The sequence below is a fragment of the Chinchilla lanigera genome, unplaced genomic scaffold (assembly GCF_000276665.1).
Source record: "Chinchilla lanigera isolate Chin_1 unplaced genomic scaffold, ChiLan1.0 scaffold00013, whole genome shotgun sequence".
Classification (NCBI taxonomy): Eukaryota; Metazoa; Chordata; class Mammalia; order Rodentia; family Chinchillidae; genus Chinchilla; species Chinchilla lanigera.
In genome coordinates, this window is record NW_004955414.1 from 15,996,392 (window position 1) to 16,016,622 (window position 20,231).

General features: G+C 40.0%; 1 protein-coding gene and 1 pseudogene across 2 annotated transcripts in view; both read right to left on the reverse strand.

Moving 5' to 3' along the window:
* Uvrag (UV radiation resistance associated) overlaps positions 1-20,231 on the reverse strand; it is a 310,440-nt gene that overhangs the window by 263,276 nt on the left and 26,933 nt on the right. The window contains exons 2-3 of one of the 2 annotated variants that reach the window (XM_005379880.2): positions 18,394-18,511; positions 5,277-5,311 (exon numbers count right to left, since the gene is read on the reverse strand). In XM_005379880.2, the coding sequence (XP_005379937.1) occupies positions 5,277-5,311; positions 18,394-18,511 (153 nt within the window). The remainder of the gene's footprint in view (positions 1-5,276; positions 5,312-18,393; positions 18,512-20,231) is intronic. The other variant, XM_005379881.2, reaches the window with a different exon arrangement.
* LOC102029853 lies at positions 10,784-12,140 on the reverse strand (annotated as a pseudogene).

The window sequence follows — 20,231 nt, forward strand, 5'->3', positions numbered from 1 at the left end:
AAAGAAAAAAAGAAAAAAAAGGAATGAAACATTTGCTGAACATCTTCTATATGCCAAGTACATGCCAAGTAACCTGTAGGGATAAACTAACTCTATCCATCAAATATCACAATAGCTTAAGAATTGCAAAATCCTCAGCAGAGAAGAAACCAACAAATTCTGCCTGTCTATGGGCTTGGCAATGGTTTTTCCGAGACAACAAGGAACCATGCCCTGTCTTTGGCTTATTATAAGGGTTGATGAGTCCTGTGATATCCAATGCCCATTAGTACAAACCAATGAATGATTTAGTACAAAACTAAGAAGGAAGAATAACTATTCCTTTTTTTAACAAAAGTGAATAGACATTTAATACAGGCTATATTAATATACAAAAGAAGCAAAAAATAATTATTGCCCAAAAAATCCTTAAAAGGAATATCAATAAATCAACATTTATTGAATAACTACCCAACAGAAAAGGTGCAGGGGAAACCAAGGGGTTAAGGTTTGCAATCTTGGGCCTCCAAGAGCTTTCACCTACTTTGGTAGACAGAATGAATGGTCAGGAATACTACAATGCAAGCAATGTTGTAAATGGTATATTCAGGAAACATTACTGTACATTACAAACTGAGTTGAAAGGGACATGAACTCTTTTAGCCCAATCCTCTCCCCTTGCACACCATCTTCTGAGACAGTATTTACCCCAAACGCACTAGGCATGAAGGTGTTGCACCCTCTCAGACAGTTCTAGAGCAACTGAAGACAGAAGGCAACAGGAGTTAACAAGCAGAAAGATACTTAGAAATATGGATTTGGAAATAAGCGAGTACCAAGTAAATACAATACTAATAATGTAGAACACATTAAGGTACCACTGTGACGGGCTGTACTATGACATGAATCCTGGTGAAAAACTAATGGGTTACTATAAAACCACTCTTAACTAGAGAAATGTTTAACCATATGTCTTGATTAGTTTTTCTCACTGCTGAGACAAAGTATCCAATGCCTACAATTAAGGAAGGAAAAGTTTACCTAGCTCACAGTTTGTGGAGGTTTTAGTCCATAATCAGCTGGCTCCAAGGCAGGGTGGCATGGTATCGGGCAACAGTACAAGGCCCCAGAAAACAACAAAAGCAGCAACTGCACAAGGTGGTGGGGAGGCCTCTTTTCCTCCCTTATATTGTAAGCAGGCTGCCCCCACCCTGGGCACGTGTAGCACTCACATAATCTGTATGCCCTCCTCTTGCACAGGCTCAGGATGATACAAAGTAAGGACCCCCTCCGCTGCTCAGTCACTTAGTTAACCTTCTAAACTTCTCCAGTTGACACAATGAACAGCATCCTAGAGCAGGAAGGGTGTGTCCTTTCCACCCCAGGATGTAGAACTGCTGAGTTACTTAGTTAAGCCTCTAGACTCCTCAAGATGGCACAATGTATCAACCACAACTATCCACTCCTCCTCAACTTGGCAACCAGAGACATTTCTCTAAACCAGTTTCCAGACACAGACATTATTTTTATTGTTTTACAACTTGAACATTTTAACATAGGTTTAACAATCCTTAAGAACCAGTATTAGGTTTATCAACATTATATTATATAGAACCATAACATTTTACCCACCCCCCAGAGACTCATGCACATCCCTTTATGCAAAAGGCATTTAGTCCACCTGCAAGAGTTGCCAAAATCCTAACAGTTTCAGCATTGCTGAAAAAGTCCAAGTCCCAAGTCTCCTCCCAGTTGTAAGGCAAACTCTTAGCTCCAAGCCCCTGTACAAATGAAACTCCCAACATTTAATGGCACAAAATAAGCATTCATATGCCAAAAGTTACAAACAGGGAACAAAGGAATGGGACCAAAGCAAGTCTAAAATCCAGCAGGGCAAACATTAAGTCCTATAGTTTCACGTCCAGCATCTGAAGCAATCTGTGACACACTGTGAGCTCCAAAGGGCTTGCATGACTCCACCCTTATGGCACTTTTTGTGGTTACAGCTCCCATGGCTTCTCTCATAGGCCCACTTTGCTCTCTCCTTGCAGCTTTTCTCAGACAATCTACATTTTTGGCTTATTCAAACGGCTTCTCACTCACAGCTTCACACATTGCCCTCTCAGGGGCACACTGCCTGGCCTCCCAGGCCTTTTGAAATCAAGGTGGAAGTCTTTTTAACCTCAGAACTCTTGCATTTTGCATGCACCTAAAACCAGCGCCATGTGGATAATGCCAGGGTCTGCTGCCAGCTGGAGCAGTAGCCAGGCTTGTTTTTGTCTTAGCTGTAAGGGTCAAGTGCCTGGATCACTGGGCACTCTGAATCTAATTCTGAGGAACAAATATTTTATGCAGCTACCATTTTGGAACCTGATGCCACTGCCACCACCATTTTGGAATATGGCACTTTGAAACTTTTTTCCCAAAGCAAAGTCTTTCACCTTGCAGTTTTGAGGCTGCGAAGGGCGGAGAGGTGCTGCTATTTGTGATGCCCTCAGGCCACCGTTTTGATTTTCTTGTTTCTCCTCAGTAATCAAGCTCTCCTGAGCTCTGTGTTTGTAGTCCATAGCTTTACTGGGGCTTCCTATCTCGCGAAACTCACATTTTAAATCATCTTGCTGGGCTCTTTGCTCTTGATTTTCAACAAAGACCTGGCTAAAAGCCCCCAACAATAGCCATGCCACCACCTCACCATTAGACTGCCTTCCTCTAGCAGATTAATGAGTGCACCACCCTTAATCTTAGTCTCAGGCAAAGTCTCTGGACATGAGCAAAATGCAGACAAACTTTCTGCCAAGCCATAACACACATCATCTGGACTCCAACAACCAATGCAGTCCTTCTTTCCAGTAGAAACCTCCCAAGCCTGGTTTTTACTGGCAGGATTTCTGTCAGCATTTTGTTTTTTAAGTTCTGACTAGAATCTCCCATACAGAACAGCCTAAGACATTCAAGTGCTACTCTTTTAGGCAAACCTTTTTAAACTCTTCCCACAAGCTAGTCCCAAAGGCTCTTGAACCACAAGATCAGGTGTAGTCACAGAAACAACCCTTCTTCTGGTACCAAATTCTCATTGCTGAAACAAAATACCCAGTGCCATAATTAAGGAAGGAAAGGTCTATTTAGCTCACAGTTTGTGGAGGTTTTAGTCCATAATCAGGTGGCTCCAAGGCAGGGCGGCATGGCACAAGGGCAATACTTTAAGGCAGCAGAAGACAGCAAAAGCAGCAAGAGCACAAGGGGGAAAACAAGCCTCTTTCCCTCCCTTATATTATAAGGAGGGTATCTCCCTCAAAATATCCCCCCCCCCCCACACACACACACACACACACACACACACACACGCACGGAGCATATAGCACTCACATAACCTCCATCCAGTCCTCCTGTACAGGCTCAGGATGATACAAACTAAGGACCCAGTCCCCTGCTCAGTCACTTAGTTAACCTTCTAAACTTCTCAAATTGACACAATGAACAACATCCTAGAGCAGGAAGAGTGTGTCCTTCTCACCCCAGGATGTAGAACTGCCGAGTTACTCAGTTAAGCCTCTAGACTCCTCCAGTTGACACAATGTATCAACCGTAACACCACAGAAAAGGAAAGGGGATAAATGAAGGCAAATTTCTACTCTCTGTTCCCTAATCACTTGTAGCTCTCAACTATGTATAAGACTACTTCTCTTCCAACCTATGCCAGGAGAGGAGGAGAAACTAGTATGTACTCAACAGCTACTCCGTCAGACATGGCAAGAGTCAACTGTCATGTATTATTTAACTTTACTGGCAAGTGGACTTCCCCAGACATGGGGTCAGGAACCTGCCTGCCTAGGATCCAAATTTACTGTGATATCAAGAGATGTTTAGAAGATAGCTTGAGGAGAAAGAAAGAGTAGTAGAGAGTTTTAAAGACATAAATCTGGCCTGGGGTTCTAGTCCTATAATTGTAGGACTCTCCAAACATCATTAGTCCTCTCTGGGTATCAGTTTCTTAACTCTGTCTTATCTACCTGATAGGCTCTTCTAATGATCAAAATGGGAATACGTAAAAAGGTTCTGTAATATAATGTATCATTGATATCCATTTATTCTCTGAACAAGCAGTAACTAAGTATCTATCCTAGTCCAGGCTTCAAGATTACAGGGGTGAAAAAGATTGGCAAGGTCTCTGCTCTTTCAGAATCTATGTTCTAGTAGGTGGGAGACATTAAGAAACTCCAACAATTAACTGAGCAACAGTGATAACTTCTCAAAATAAAAGTGATATGGAAAACACTGACTAGGCAAAGGGAACTACTTTAAGATGGGATGAACAAATAAGGCCTTGCTGAAGTGATACAGCTGAGACCTCAAAGACCTCTTAAGACTGTTATATGAAGAGTCAAGGAAACAAGTGTCGAGGCACAAAGAACAAGAGGAGTACTGCACATTTAGAGCACTGAAAGAAGGAGGTATACTTGGGACACGATGAGTGAAAAGAATGTTAGGAGACAAGGCTGAGAAAGCAGAGAGGGAGGTGGACATGTAACTATACCTGCAATCCCAGTATTCTGGGAGACTGAGGCAGGAGGATTCCAAGTTTAAGTCCAGCCTGAGCAACTTAGCAAGACCAAGTCTCAAAATTTAAAAAAAAAGAAAAGAATTAAAAAAAGAGCTGGGGAGATAGCTCAGTGTGAAAGCTCTGGGTTCAATTCCCAGTACTGCAACAAAATAGAAAGAAAGTACATAAGGGCCTAATAAAGCATGACCTAGGCCACTGACAAGATACTTCCATTATCAAAAAGCTCTTCTTTTTTCAACACAGCCTATGCTGTGTTGAAAGCATTTATGCAAACATCCAGTGTACACATCATCAAAAGTAGGACACCTCCAACTTTCTAAATGAGCAATACCACTGCCAAGAAACAACATACCAGCTATAAGGGCCCTAGACAAAATATTCTTAAGAACTACTTCTAAATATTTATCAAGTCTGACAAGTCAAATAGTAAAAACACTTTTTATGTACATGGAAGTGACAAAAACAGAATTTGAGTTTTTAACAGATTTAAAGTTTTCAACAGAAAAAAAATTAGTTCATTTAGTAAATATTTATCAAGTACCTACTATGCGCCAGGCATGTTCTAAGCACGAGACAAAGCAAGGAACAAGTCAATGATGAGTTACCAATAACTGAATAGAATATACACCAAAATATCATAATGGGAGAACTAAACCTCAACTTATTTTATAACTTCGCATTTTCTGAAATAGGGGTTATATGTTAATGATATGTACCTGTCAGAAAGCAAACTTACCAAAGAATTCTTAACCACTTCACTTCTATAAAATTCTGGAAAAGAAGAAAAAGAACAATAAGTGATATGAAAGAAAATAAGCTCATTAACTCTTAATCCTGTAAATTTTTAAGCATGTGTTCTAGTAAAACATTTAAAATACTTTCAAGGGCTCTATTCTCTGCTCTGTTTATCTATAAGTAAGAATAGAAATAAATATTAAATAAGTATGTTATACCTTTGTTTTGTTTTACTTTGTGGTATAGGGGATTACAGTGCTCTACCAAGGAACTATGCCCTCACCATGAAAGTGTTTTAAAGGGGGAAAAAACTGTAAAGAAAGTTAAAACCTTTTCAGATTTAATCTAATGACTATTACCTAACTAGATCCTTTTGCTAGATTCTAATTTAAGTCCTGAAAAACTCAAACTTTCTTCTTTCTTCCCCACTTGTACACAAGCCCATCTGTTCCAATCTACTCAAACACATCTAGTGTTTACCCATTGTGGTCTTGTGTAATGAATACTGACCTAGCAACCAAGTAATCTAAGCTCAGCTTCCACCTCTGCCACTAACATTCTGTCTCTAATTTCCTTAGGCTCACTTTTCCACTGGACAATCTACAGAATTAGAGTAATAATTGGAGTTTCTCTATAAGCATTAAAATGTCATGATTCTACCAATCTTCACGTGTGTTGGTAAATGTACAAAACCCAAATGCAAAATAAAAACATATTAGAGGACCTGACAGACATTCCCAACAATCCTCCAACACTTCCTCTGCTAACTCTGCCCAAATTACCTTCACACTACCCTTCCACTGCAGAGTCTACAAGGACCCCTCATATCCTATGGGCACTCTCCCACGTGTCACATACATAGACACCTTGAGATTATGAGGCAACACACAGACAAATGTATCATCTCTTTCTACTACAGTGAAATTTATGTTTCAGATATTTTACCCATAATCGCAAGCTCCACGAGGGCAGCATGTTGGTTCCATACAACTACTACTTCCTCGGCACCTAAAACCATTCCTGGCACAGGGTAGACAGTCAATTTTTTTTTTTTTTTTGGTTTTTCTCCGGTACCGGGAACCGAACTCACGACCTTGCGCTTGCCAGGCAGGCGCTTTTGCCGCTGAGCTAAATCCCCAGCCCCAACAGTCAATTTTTTTAATGAGTACACAACTTCACAGATTAATAGATATAAGTTTAAAAATAATGAAGTTACAGATAACACTCTATTTTGAGAGAAATCACAATATATATTAAATTTTTAAAAATAGATTCTTAGAGAAAACTTACAACAAGATCTCAATTTTTATAATTACACTAATAATGTTTAAGGGTATGATTAGGCTACTTATATTGATTGGCAGTTTTCTACTTTTTCTATTATAAAAAATGAATTTGAAACAGAAAAGGGTAATTCGAATCTTTTTAAAAGGAATCACTTAGTTGCTGGGCGTGGTGACGCACACCTATAATACCAGCACTCAGGAGACTGAGGCAGGAGGACTGCTGTGAGCTCGAGGCCAGCCTGGACTACAAAGTGAGTTCAAGATCAGCCTGAACTGCATAGCGAGACCCTGTCTCAAAATGACAAAAAAAAATAAAAATAAAAACAAAAATAAAAGGAATCTCCTACTGATGAGGGTTTAGGTTACTGTTAATTTTTGGATATTTCAAATAATGCCATAAATAAATAATCTTTTTAAAATGTGTATCCGAAACTCAGCACTGTTACGCCTACCTACAATCCCAGCTACTTAGGAGGCTGAGGCAGGAGGACTGCAAAATCAAGGTTAGCCTTGCTTAGCAAAACCCTATTTTAAAAATAAAAAGGGCTGGGAATGATGGATTACTTGCCCAACATACACAAGGCCCTGGGTTCGATTCCTAGTATGACAAAAAAGAAAAATATATATCTTAAAATACATGAATCTGTGGAATGAACCTTTAGAAATAAAATTGCATTCTCAAGACAGGTACAGTGGTACATGCAGTAGGATAGGAATTTCAAGCCCTTCATAGGCAACTAAACAACTTAGGAAGACGCTGTCTCAAAAACAGTTAAAGAGAGCTGGGGATATAACTCCATGCAAAATCCCTGGGTGCAACCCTGAGTACCACTAAAAAAAATGCAATATCAAATAACAATTTGACTTTGATAGATAAGGACAAATTGTTCTCTAAAAGTACTGTACCAACTTAGAATAACACGAAAATAGCTATTTCCCCAACACTATGAAATCCTACATAGTCTTTTTATTTTGTTCTCAAGTAGCTAATCAATTATTCCAACACATTAGTTATCGATATAAATGTATGTAGATATGTACCATTCTTTTTCTAGGGGAAAAAAGGCTAAATGGGGATTTACATGCATTTTTTTATTACAAAGTACTTTTACTTTCTTTTTTTTAACTTTCTATTTAATACATTTTGTACTCACTTTTCATTGTATTTATTTTGTTTTAATTCCTTGCAAATATATATTACTTTAAAATCAGGGAAGTAGGGGCCAGGGATATAGCTCAGTGGCACAAGCACCTGCTTGGCAAGTGCAAGGTCCCGAGTTTGATTCCTAGTGTCCCCCCCAAAAAAAGTGTAAAATCAGTGAAGCAGCTAGCTCAGAGGCACAGCCTTTGTCTATCATGCACGAGGTCCTGGGTTCTATCCCCAGTACTGAAAAATAAACAAATAAAATTAGTTTAAAACCAACAGATACTCCTTTTTTCTTTTGAGAAACAGCATTCCTTAGCTTAATATGCCAAGTATCCAAGTTAGCTCATTCTCACAATAGGTATCTCCATCTCTAAGAAGAGGAAGCGTTATTTCTTCCAAAACTTTGTTGACAGGCTGACCATATGAATGAACCAAACTAAATATGCATTTTCCATTAAGCTCTAAAAATGGACCTTCTAACTTAAAGGAAGAGAAGTCAACAAAGGGGCCTATAACTTGGGGAAAAAATGATCAAGCAGGAGGTAATTTCTAACATGCTAAACTTGTATCTATACTACCATTGTTACATTTGAAATACTGTTAATAAAACTAGCATCGTGGTACAAAACCTGAGCAGCAAACTTAGAATAAAAACAGTTCCAGTCCCCAACCCGTTACACATGAGCTTTGTGACCCCACACAGATCAATTAAACGTTTTAGGTCAAAGTTTCTTCATCTTTCAAAGGAGACTGATGGCCAAAAAATAACAGGGCTATTAGCAGGTTAAGTGAAACACTGAATTAAAAGCATACTATAGGGCTGGGGAATAGCTCAGCAGTACAGCGCCTGCCTGGCAAGCGCAAGGTCATGAGTTTGATTCCCGGTACCGGGGTAGGGGGGAAACCCCCCTAAAAAAGCACATTATAATCTCTGATTTTATTAATAAAACATTATTAATCTTTACTCATTCAATTTTAGCAAAATCACTTTGCAAACAGATTTTCAAAAAGTTATCCAAGATCTATTTCCATATGAAAGACCTCATTGGAGTCAAATTCTTCCTTAGGTACCTATGCTAGGACCTAAAGAAACAAAGTAATCAAAAGACTGCAGAGCACAGTCCAATGGCATGCTCTGACGCTCAGGCTCCACTCCATTCACTCAACAAGTGTTTTATTAGTGCCTCAACCCCACTCATGATAGAAGAAATACAAACTTAAACTATATATTTTCACTTAGACTGGCAAAAATTCAAAAGTATGCAGTCTACTGGTGAGGTTGTGGGGGAAAAAAGGCACACATACATTAAAAAAAAAAAAACTCCTCACACTCATGTTTATAGCAGCACAACTCACAATAGCTAAATCCTGGAAGTAGCCTGTATGTTCATCAACAGATGAATAGATGGTATTTATATACAATGAAGTACTACCTTGCCATGAGGTAGGATAAACTTGAGTCATTTGTAGGTAAAGAGATGGACCATTAAATGATAATGTTAAGTGAAATAAATCAAACAAGCTTAAATCACATGGGATCTCCTGTAAATCCAAAGTGTAAACAATTTAATGAGCAAAATGAAAGATAGATGATACAAAATAAGGAGATTGAGTCTCCGCAAATGGGAAAGGGAACTAGACACAGAAGGAGGGGAGAGTGAAGGGATGGCAAGGAGAAGTAGAAAGAAATAAGATGTGTCCTGTACATGTGCCAATTCCCTATGATGAACACAATCGTTATGTGCAGCAAACATGTACTAATAAACATAAAAAATAAGTAAAATGCATGGGACCAGAAACAACAAGAACAAAAACAATTCCCATGGAGGACACCTTTGCATTATCTACTAAAACAAAGCACACACTCACTTTGTCACAGTAACTCCACTTCCTGGCATTTACCCTAGAGATATACTAGCACACATATAAAATAACGTACTTGTGAAGTTATTCATTGCAAAGCTATGTGTGCAGCAGAAGTCTGGAACAACCTATATACCCGCCAACAGGAACAAATTAAATTATGGTATACCTATTCAATGTAAGCCTGTGTAGAAAAAATTAGGGAGGGTCCATATGAACTAAAATGGAAAAACAGGGTAGGCAGCGGCTGCGAGGGTGGGCCTTCAGGGCACCATACTGTTTGTAATTTCCAACAGCTTCCACCCTGTCTGCATCCCTGAGATGACTACAAGGTTTTACTCCACTGGGCTGAACCTATCAGGGAAGCAGCTGCTACGACCTAGATGCTGTTTTCAAAATACACTGCCAGTTTTTTGACTCCAGGAGGGATGTTTATTTCTGTATGTTCTCAGCACTGCTGCTGTTCAATCCTATGATCACTGTGATTATGCGGATGTGCAAGACTTTGAACATGATGAATGAAGAAGTTAAAGGAGGAAAGAAAAGAACATGTAATGACATAGCAGATGTAAAACCACAAATATATAAGCACTCCGTGAAGGCTTTAACTGTTTTCACTGTTTATGATGAGTACAGGTCGATTCTGCCCCTTCCTGAGCTTCACACCTCTGCATGTATGACTGACCATGGGGCCAAGTGCTGCACTTCCCCATCCAGCACGCTGTGGCTCCTCCTGAGGCCGGAGCAGTAGCTGCACATGACAAGTCCTTAGAGACCCAAACTTTTAGAAATAGTGTTCAATAAGGGCCATGGTGTTGACCCCTGACTTTAAAGAAACAGTCTGTGAATAGTTTGCTTAATTTCATTTTTATCTCAGTATTTTTTATTTACAAAAGAAAACAATATATTAAAAGGCTGAAACTAATCTGCTGGAGACACAGAAGCGGACTGCACAACTGAGGGATGAGAGGGAGGTGGTCTGCAGAGAGTGTAGGGAGGGGCTCTGGTTCTAGGAAAACACAAGGGCCCCTGCCTCTCCTGGCTTCCCAGTGACCCGTCTTACCTTTCCCTAAGAGCTCCAGTCAGTGGGCTGGCAGTTGGGTTTCCTGTTACCCACTCTAAGCCAAAGGTTCATCCAGAGGCTGGAGCTCCCAGCTCAAAGGGGCTGGAACGACAGAGGAAACCAAGGGAAGAGAAAGCCCAGGGTTCCTGCTACCACTCCTCACTGTGGTGTGATAAAGCAGCCTTGGCCCAGATGAGGGCAATGACGTCCTAGTTGATAAGGAAAAGAAATAGAAGACTGGTGATCTCCATCACGGAGTTGTTGCTGAGGTGCCACTTGAACCACACAGCACAAGCTGCCCACTGATATACAGATGGTCCATCAGGCATGATGACAATGAAAAACATCACTGTTGTTCTTCATCTTGGTGACTTCTTGCTTCTGGGAGATCTTCCAGGCTGGACCCTCCTGAGGAAAGTCTACATAAATCTGATTATCCTTTGTTGCTCCACCCAGGGTGCTCTCACATGAGCACATTAGGTACTGCCACCATGTGGTCCTGCAGCATTGCCAAAGTCTGGAAAGCTCATGCATATAACGCTACTAGAACCTACCGCTTATGCAGTTCCTATTATAGCTACTGGATCGCTACCTCTCCTCTTGTGCTGGTCAGCCCCTGCCAGCCCATGCTCCAGAACCTTATCTCGCACAGGCTTGAGCTTACTGTTGTCCTCTTTACCAGAGAAGTTCAGCACTTAGCCCACCTTGGGCAGCAGCTGCACTGTCTGCTCCTCCAGAAGATAATACTCCTTCATGAGCTGCCGGTGGGTCTACAGAGCCTTGGCAATAGAGGCTATGTAGCAGGCATGGGGTGTTTGTGCAGCAAGCCCTGGAAGGTGCACAAAGAGGGCTCACTGGTCAATCCCACTTTGCTTAGTATCTGCTCTTCAGTCTTGCTAAATAGGGCTTTGTTCTGGATGGCCGCAATGGCCTCTGGGTACAGTTGCCTCACGGCCTTGGATACAACAGGGTCCTAGAGCACAGCACACTGGCACTCCTGGACTTCTCGAAGTATAAAGTGACACCTGAACTTCACATCCAGGTGGACAATGTCAGATTACTGGTCTGCAGCACAGCAAGGATGAATACCGTAGGAGGCGATATGCATGCTTCCAGCAACCCAAATCCTCGGTCACCTGAAGTGGATGTTTGTTCACAAACTTGGTGAGTCCCTGGGATGGGGCAGAGCTGAGTGGCACAAGAATGCTGGGGCCTTGGATATCTTCCTCTTCTCACGGGAAGGCAGTTCACTTCCTGAACAGTGCCCTGGTTCCACCCTGCTGGCCCTTTGCTCAGCTAGAGGACTTTGCCAGACTGAGCTCCACCAGCTCATTATCAAACTTCTTCCTCTTTATGAACCTGGAGGAGGTTCTCTGTTTAGGAATGGTATGTGAGGCCTGCGAGGAGGCTGCTGCCCTGCCCATGACTCCTCCTCATAATCTGAGAAGCGGCAGTGCCTGATGTCATCAGGGATGAATCCAGCAGCCACTGAGAATCTCGGTCCATCCTCTTGTAGTCCCAAAGCCACTGATTCCAAATGACAGGGCTAGGAGAAAGGGTCCCACAGGTTCATCTAAGGACTCTGACCACGGGAGCTCAGAAGCTTAGAGGGGATTCACTCCTAAGCTGCCAACTCCAACAATTTCTCTGCAACAACAGCAGCAGCTGCAGGTCCAATGTGGGTTTTCATGAAGTACATCTACTTTCAGGTCACCAGCTGGGGGCTGGGCCTACTTTTCTTAATTTTCACAGGATCTTTTTCCCTTAGGGAAACATTCTTTAGATTTCTAAAAGAAATTGTCCAGATTAAAGGATTTCTATTTAGGAGGATAAAGTTGACAGTTTTATAGATCACAAACTGTCTTGAAATCTAGACATGTAATTATTGAAGTTCTTAACATACTTTCAGCTCCTCATAGAGAAACTATTGACCAAAGTGTGGCACTAGTTTGATGTGAGTTGGTAGAATCTTCTCAGTGAGGTCACTGGAGCTTTTAACCTGCAGTTGTTTCCAGTCCCTTCTTGATTTCTTCAACTTTTATGATGACTTAAGCAATAGCATCCTGTGGTTAAGCCAAATCTTAAATTTGACGTGATCCTGTTAAATTGTACACTCTTATCTAAGGGTACATCTGGTTGTACATGTCTGAATAATATCAAGTCCAGATGTCTGATGGTTTTACAGCTTGAAAAAGCTCACTGCATGATAAGTTTGTTTCACACAAAATAAAAGCCAAGTGGACCCGCTGTACTGTACTCGAATATACAAGCCTGGAACAAAACAACGCAGAGTCACTGTGCAGCTCACCACCCAGGCCTGTTCCCCTCTGGGGCTGGTGACAAACCACATCAGGATGTTTTTGAAGGTGACAAGTCCAAGTTCTGGTGTTTTCTAAGGAAGGTATATGGGTGTTAAACAGCTGAAAAAAGCCAGGAAAACTGAGTTTTTAGCCTAACATTTCCAACATCTGTACATCACTTGGACTGGCCAAGCCTGAGTCTACAACCATCTAACTGAGTCTGCTTTTCCTGTGATGAATGTATCACAGCATCCTTAGCTCCACACTGTCTGGATGCTGACGATATGCTTCAGTATGGGGCAGTAACCTGGGACTCTGGATTTTCTGAAACTACGTACGTGTGTATGTGCACATGGGCTTTAGATCATTTTCACAAAAAAGGAGTTTTATTTTTTAACCTTTTTAGTGAGGTTCATATTCAGGGGGCAAAGTAGCACTGTTAGCAACTGTATTTTGGGGGGTTTTTTGGTACCAGCAATCAAACTCACGACCTCGTGCTTGCCAGGCAGGCGCTGTGCCACTGAGCTATATCCCTGGCCCAGCAACTGTCTTAATATTTTGTTGCCTTCATGTTAGGATAAATTTTGCAAGCTCAAATTATGAATCAATAAGCACCGGAGTAGTTCCTAAAGTATATTCAGGTGTAACAGCGCTATAAAGAGTTTGCAGGATGTGAGCTGAGGTGCAGCTCAGTGTACAGCACTTGCTTACCACACACAAGACCTTAGATCCATCCCCATCACCACACACGCACAAGGTAAGAGTTTGCGGCATATGAACTGTCCTGTTTTCACACTCTGTACAATGGAAGGTTCATAGATAATATCCTTCTCATCTACTTAAATTAGCCAATCTTTTTACCATTGATATTTTACATATTCTAAGCTTGTGATGCCTCAATTTTATTGATTACTATGCTATAAAATCTCTATTTGATAATATTTTTTAAACTTCTAAGATATACTACGTGGAAAATGCATGGTACAGAAACACATATATTTATTTGGTATCTTTGAAAAAGAGGAGGAGAAAGAAAGATTCCTATTTTTCCTTGCATTTACATGAAGAATCTCAAGAAAGGTGAACAAGAAACGAGTAACAGTGGTTAACAGAGTGGGGTGGAAAACGAGGATGGTGGGAGACTTTAGTTTAAATACACATATTTCAATATGTATTATTTTTTGAACCCTATCACATTACATATTCGAAAAATTAAATTAAAAATTAAAATATATGAGGCGTTTCTATGTGCTAAGCATTGTCCCAGATATTAGGAATAGAGGAGTAAGCAAAACTGACCCAAAAATTAATGCCGTCCAGAGCTTACACTCTAGTGGAAAGAAGCACGTATCAACCAAATAACTAAATATATACAGTAAGCCAGGTGATTTTAAGTACTGTAAAGAGAAATAAAGCACAGAAGAAAGGAGAATAGCCACAATGGGTAAAAGGATTCGTCTGTGGTCAGAGGGTTTCTTTGAAAAAAACCTGGAATAAAGACCCGCATGAAGGTGGAGGATCTAGCTGTGAAAAGCACTCAGGGCACATAGAAACAGCAAGGTCAGAGGCCTTGGAGTAAAGGAAACTGCTGTGTCAGTGTGGCTGGAACAGAGAAAGGTGAAAGAGGAGTAGAAGGTAAGTTCTACAAGGCAGCAGAGGGCTAGCTTCTCAGTGTTTTAGGAAACTGTCAGGGTTTTGGCTTTTACTCTGAATGACAGGGAAAGCCAGTGGAGGGTTTTGAGGTCAGGAATAACTTTCATTTTAACAGGATCTTGCAATATCATGTACAGGTACAAACTTCCTATACCTAAAATGTACCAATAAAATAAAAACAAAAAAATAGGATCTTGCCTGAGGCTGGACTGGAGGCAGGTTGGGGTGAGGGTTGGGTAGACAAACCTGTTTGAGGAGTATTTCAACAATCTAGGCAAAAGATAATAGTTGTTTGTTTGGTCAAATTATGAATATATTTTTACAATAATAGACAAAAGTTACTGAAAGATTTGATGTGGAATATAAAGGAAAGAGGACAGTCTAGGATGATTTCAAGGTTTTTGTCCAAAGAAACAGAACCGTCATTTGCTGATCAAAGAAAAAACACAGGAGCTGGGTCAGAGGTAGAACATCAGAAGCTCAGTTTTGAATATATCAAGTTTAAGTTACATACTAGACTCAAAGAGGGATGTAGAATAGGCATCTGGATGTAGGAATGCCAGTTTGGAGGAAGGGTCAATAAATGATATTTAAATATGAGACTTAGGAAATCACCAGACTGAATTATATAGAGTTCTCACTCTAATATATTCAAGCTAGTTGCCGTATCAGGAGAGGATATGGGGCTGAGGGTACGGCTTAGTAGTACAGTGCTCTTCTAGGGTGTTCAAGGTCCTGCGCTAGATCCCCAGCTCAGAAGAAAAGAAGGAAGATAAAGGAAGGGAGGGAAGAAAAGGAAGGAAGGGGAGGGGTAGGCAGGGGATATGAGGAGAGGAGGTGTGGGTAGGAGAGGAGAGGGAAGGAGGGAAGGAGGGAGGCAGACAATGGGAGGAGGTTGATCTTATAAAAATTCCAAGTTTAAGAGGGAAGGAGAAATTAGAACCTAGTTACCTGTTCTTTAACACAGACCTTGTTCTCTGGGAATGTAATATTTGATGTGAACTACCTTAAATGTAGGCAATCTCCTAAGAGCACCAACAATTTCATCTATATCCTCTTGGGATTTGCTTTCAATTCAGCTAAAATAAAACAACAGCTTAGAAGCCAGCATTATGGATACTCTTCCAATTAAAAAAAAAACTCTCTTGTAAAACTAAGAAATGACAGTACTACACAGGTGGTAACAGGAGATTTAGTGAAAAGAACCAACTAACCTTTTATCCTGGTCATTTTATACCAACGGCCATAGAATGATCATGAAATATTCATGCTCATCATGACAAGTCCAACAAGATGTGGTAACATTAACTGGGATTACTAACAGAAAGGTTTCCCAGTTCTTCCTATGATAATTAAAAGTTACAGAGCCAAAATTCATAAATAGATTTAATACCATGATGACATTTTGGAGCAGAAAGAAGTCTAAAGAAATTCTCAGTTCTCTCACGTTAGTGACAAATTAACCAAAGCTCCCCAGAGGGATGAACTGCCCTGTAAGAGGCAAGCTTCTGAGTGAGTGAGTGAAGAGCGGGTGAGTGGGTGTACTCCACTACCAGATCCTGGAATTCCTATGGTCTATCACGACCTCTTCCCTAACTGTGTTAATGATCATTTCATTGAACCAACTTCAAGAAACAGTCTATGATAACTTTAAAATTCAAGGTGTAAATTGAGCCAGATGAGGCAAAAAACAAAAGAAACATTACTTTGCTTTCACCTTTGCATCATGACCACCAACTAGACCCATGACTACTCTCTTTTTAGAAGCTATTATGACTCACATTATAGTTCTCAAGTTCCTAAAATAATGCTAAGTACTATTTACTACTATCAGAGACAATACTGGAGCAAGGACACAGTTTAATTAAGAAAATCAAGGACTCATAGAGAAACCCATCAAAAATTTTAAAAAGTCCAGCACTGTCATATACTGTTAGTGATATAACCATTAGGGAGCAATAGACTCAAAGTTATTAAGGACTATAAAAGCACTTTTGCCCTTAAACTATATAGTGACCAAACTGTTGTATTTTCCTTCTGGACATATAGGAAGATTGCATTTCCCAATCTCCTTTTCATCTAAAAAGGATAACACAACTAATTCATGGCCAAGGGAATGTGACAGAATTGATGTGGACCATTTCCACTTAAAAGTCTTCCAAATAATCCCTCCACTCTTGCCATGCCCTAAAGCAGAATCCCAAAACAGAAAGGACCTGGACCCCTGAGTCACTACTCAGGGGAGAATCACCGAAGTAGTACCTGATAAAGAACAAGACTTAGTGTGAGAAGTTTATCTTAAAGTATGAGATTTGTGGCATCTGGTATCATAGCTGGCACTAATCATTTAGATTTATGTAACTGTTTTAAATTCTAATGGTTAGAGTAAAACATAAGTGAAATAAAATTACATGAAAAAAATTACATGAAGATGGCAGAATTTCAGATCCTTTGTATCTAAAATTATTTTAAAACTATTTACTATGGGGGTGGGTTCTACTCTGTACACTTCTGGATTGCTTTTTTGGTATCAGCATATACTGATACCAAAAATAAAAAAGGTTAATGTTGTTAAACAACCACTGCTTTAGGGCTAGGGATGTGGCTCAGCAGGAAGGCCCTTGTTCCTAACATACGCAAGGCTCTGGATTTGACCCCCAGAACTACATTTAAAAAATTAAAGAAATACAATTAACAATCACTGTTTTAATAAAAGTGCTTTAATAATTTTAAAACTAAAAATAAATGTCACTTCAGTTTCTCATCTCTGCCACCGGACAAAACTCAAATATGTTTTCAGTATGTCTTATTAAAATGTTACAGTTCTTTAATCACATCTTATCAGCCCTTATCATATCATCTCTGTTGATAAGAAATCTTCATCTCCACTCTACCAAGTAAGGCTCATAAAACCATGACTTTATCCCAAGTCACAGAGCCAGTAGCTAGCTCTAAGTAGCTAGTAAGTACTCACAGAGCTGGTAAGGAGCTGAGCTAGAACTATTGTCAATGTATTTTTCAATTCTAATCCAGTGTTCCCACCATTTCACCATGCTTTCTTGCTTGTAATACCATCGCATGTAAGTCAACTGATTACACACTTCGCCTCTCATCCAATAGCTTCCAAAGATGACTGCGATTCTGAATCAGATATTTGGGTCTACCCTTAAAACGATCACTTATAAAGGAATCCACAGTACAATGTATAAAACTGAATCAGAAGAAACCATGTCATTCTTCAACAAAATGACCCATATACACAAAGAATTACAGTTATGAGAAGATACCAACTGGTCCCTATATTACAATATTAAAGGAAATAATGACATTTTAAAGAAAAGTAAAATTAGTACAAGATCCTAGACTCACATTATCAATCATAAATGCTAGTTACTGGAATATTAACCACTATTCACAAAAAAATCAGTGGAAGGCTCAGGTCCCTGAAAGAACTAACCATTAGCTACATTTGTTTTTGTGTTTTGTTTTGGAGGAGTTGGACGCAGGGTCTCACTATGTAGTGCAGGCTGGCCTTGAACTCGCTTATGTAGCCCAGGCTGGCCTCAAACTCACTGCAATTCTCCTGCCTCAGCCTCCACAGTGCTGGGATTACAGGCGTGTGCCATAACACCCAGCTAGCTATGTTTCTTTAACAGACACAATGGCTCAGACACAATGGCTCATATTTTCAGACCACTTATGTAACTTTCCAATAAGCAATAACGGTAGGAGGTATTAAAACTCACTTGTGTTACCAAAGAATAAAAATGAGGTGTAACAGCCTCTGAGTTCACACATCCCCTTACCTTTATATATCTTTTCAGCATTACACAAGTGAAGCGTGAAGTAGGTATCAAGGAGCTGATATCCATTTCTATTAACAATGTTCCGGGCAGCTATGTTCCGAAGATGTCGCAGTCGTCGCTAAAAATAACAAAAAGAGAGGGCATTCAGCTTTTTACTCCTATAAAATGTTTTGAATGTTGCAGCTCAAAAATGAAATACAATAGGTTGTTCCAGTCATTTATTGTTGAGTCAGTCACCATAACAGTCTATTTATGCCTCAGCATCCTCCACCTGCCCTACTTCATTTACAGAGTAGTTACTTGTATGAAATGACAAGATACAAAATATATTTGGAAAGCATAAATATTATAGAACTATATACCTGCAGTTCCCTAGAACATAAACTATGTAGGAACTTGCTTTTTGCACGTTATATAGTAACTTGCAGAAGGATTCCAGTAGACATGCAAAGTCCACCTCATACCAATAGAAATCCAGATTACAAACATATACCCCCTGTTGCTAGTTCAGCCTAGATGCCAGATCATTTGTACAACCAGCAAAAAAGACCAAAGCCAAAAAGTAAAAGTAGGAACTTACCGTGCTCCATGTACCCAACAACCCTACTGCTGTGAGCTTAAATTAAATTCTCACTTCACCACCAGCCAGTTAGTCTCTATGTCCTAATTATACCTCTTTCCTAATAATTTCTCCAGCCAGGATGCTTGGGGTATTTGGAGTCACAAGTTAAAGAAATGCAAAAGCTCCACAAGCAACAGCAGAAATCAAACAAAGTACAAGATAAGCCTGTGGACAGGCTTCATAACAAAAGAGAAAACGCTGTAAAATTTGAAGTCTAGACACATCAAATCCATCACCACCCAAAGCTAGTTCCCCGTGGCAGACAGTCAGTCGTCTTCAGAGACTTTAAAATAGAAACCAAGTGTTCATTTTTAAAATATACTGAAAGCTCTCCCTTCAGGTTAAAAGCCAGTCCATTCTCCTGAGGTAAGTTCACCTGCAATTACGTGTGCGGTAGCCAGAAGGGCCCAGGTCTTTCTTCCATGCTACATAACAAAAACAGGGCTACATAACAAAAAAAAAATCCTTTCTCCCAAACTAGAGACTAAGGTTTGCTGAGAGAGAAGGTTACTGTCTAATAAATTTGCTTAATCCTCTAAGTATGAAAAGCTCCAAATATTTTACAAGTTTCCTAGGGCTTGTTCTGAAAGATTAATTTTTCTACAATCCACCAACAGTTTTTATTTTGTATCCTGGAGTGCAGCCATTTTCTCTTGCCATATGCTTTTCCTTAGCCCTTTCAGTCAAATGGCACTAATCATCAATACACAGAAATCACATTTAATTTGCTCTATGATTACAAATTGGGTCTTCTCTTTATTTTTTTTATAACTAATGCAGTATTTATTTCTCGATTCAACATATGTATTTCATTATAAGGTAATCTTCCTGGTAAGAAAAGAATCATGGATTAGCACAGGGAGAGTCGTTTACACCAACAAGCCCAAAATTTAAGTCCAAATAACCTGTTTTTCACACGGTATAATCTAGAAAAATAGCTTGAATTTATTTTTTCTTATGGGAAAGACAACTAGCAGTGACCAGGTGAAATGAAACTGATTCCATTAACACCTGGAAGAAGTGGCTAGCCGGAACACTGGGCTGTGACAAGGTACACTCTGCCAATACTGGAGCAAATTATTTCTCTGAGCCAGGGTCCCACTAGGAAGCCCAGGCTGGCCTAGAACTCGAAGTTCTACTGTCTCAGCCTTCTAAGTGCTGGGACTACGCCATATTCCTCCATGTCTGGCTGGCTCAGCAAGAACAAATTAAGAGA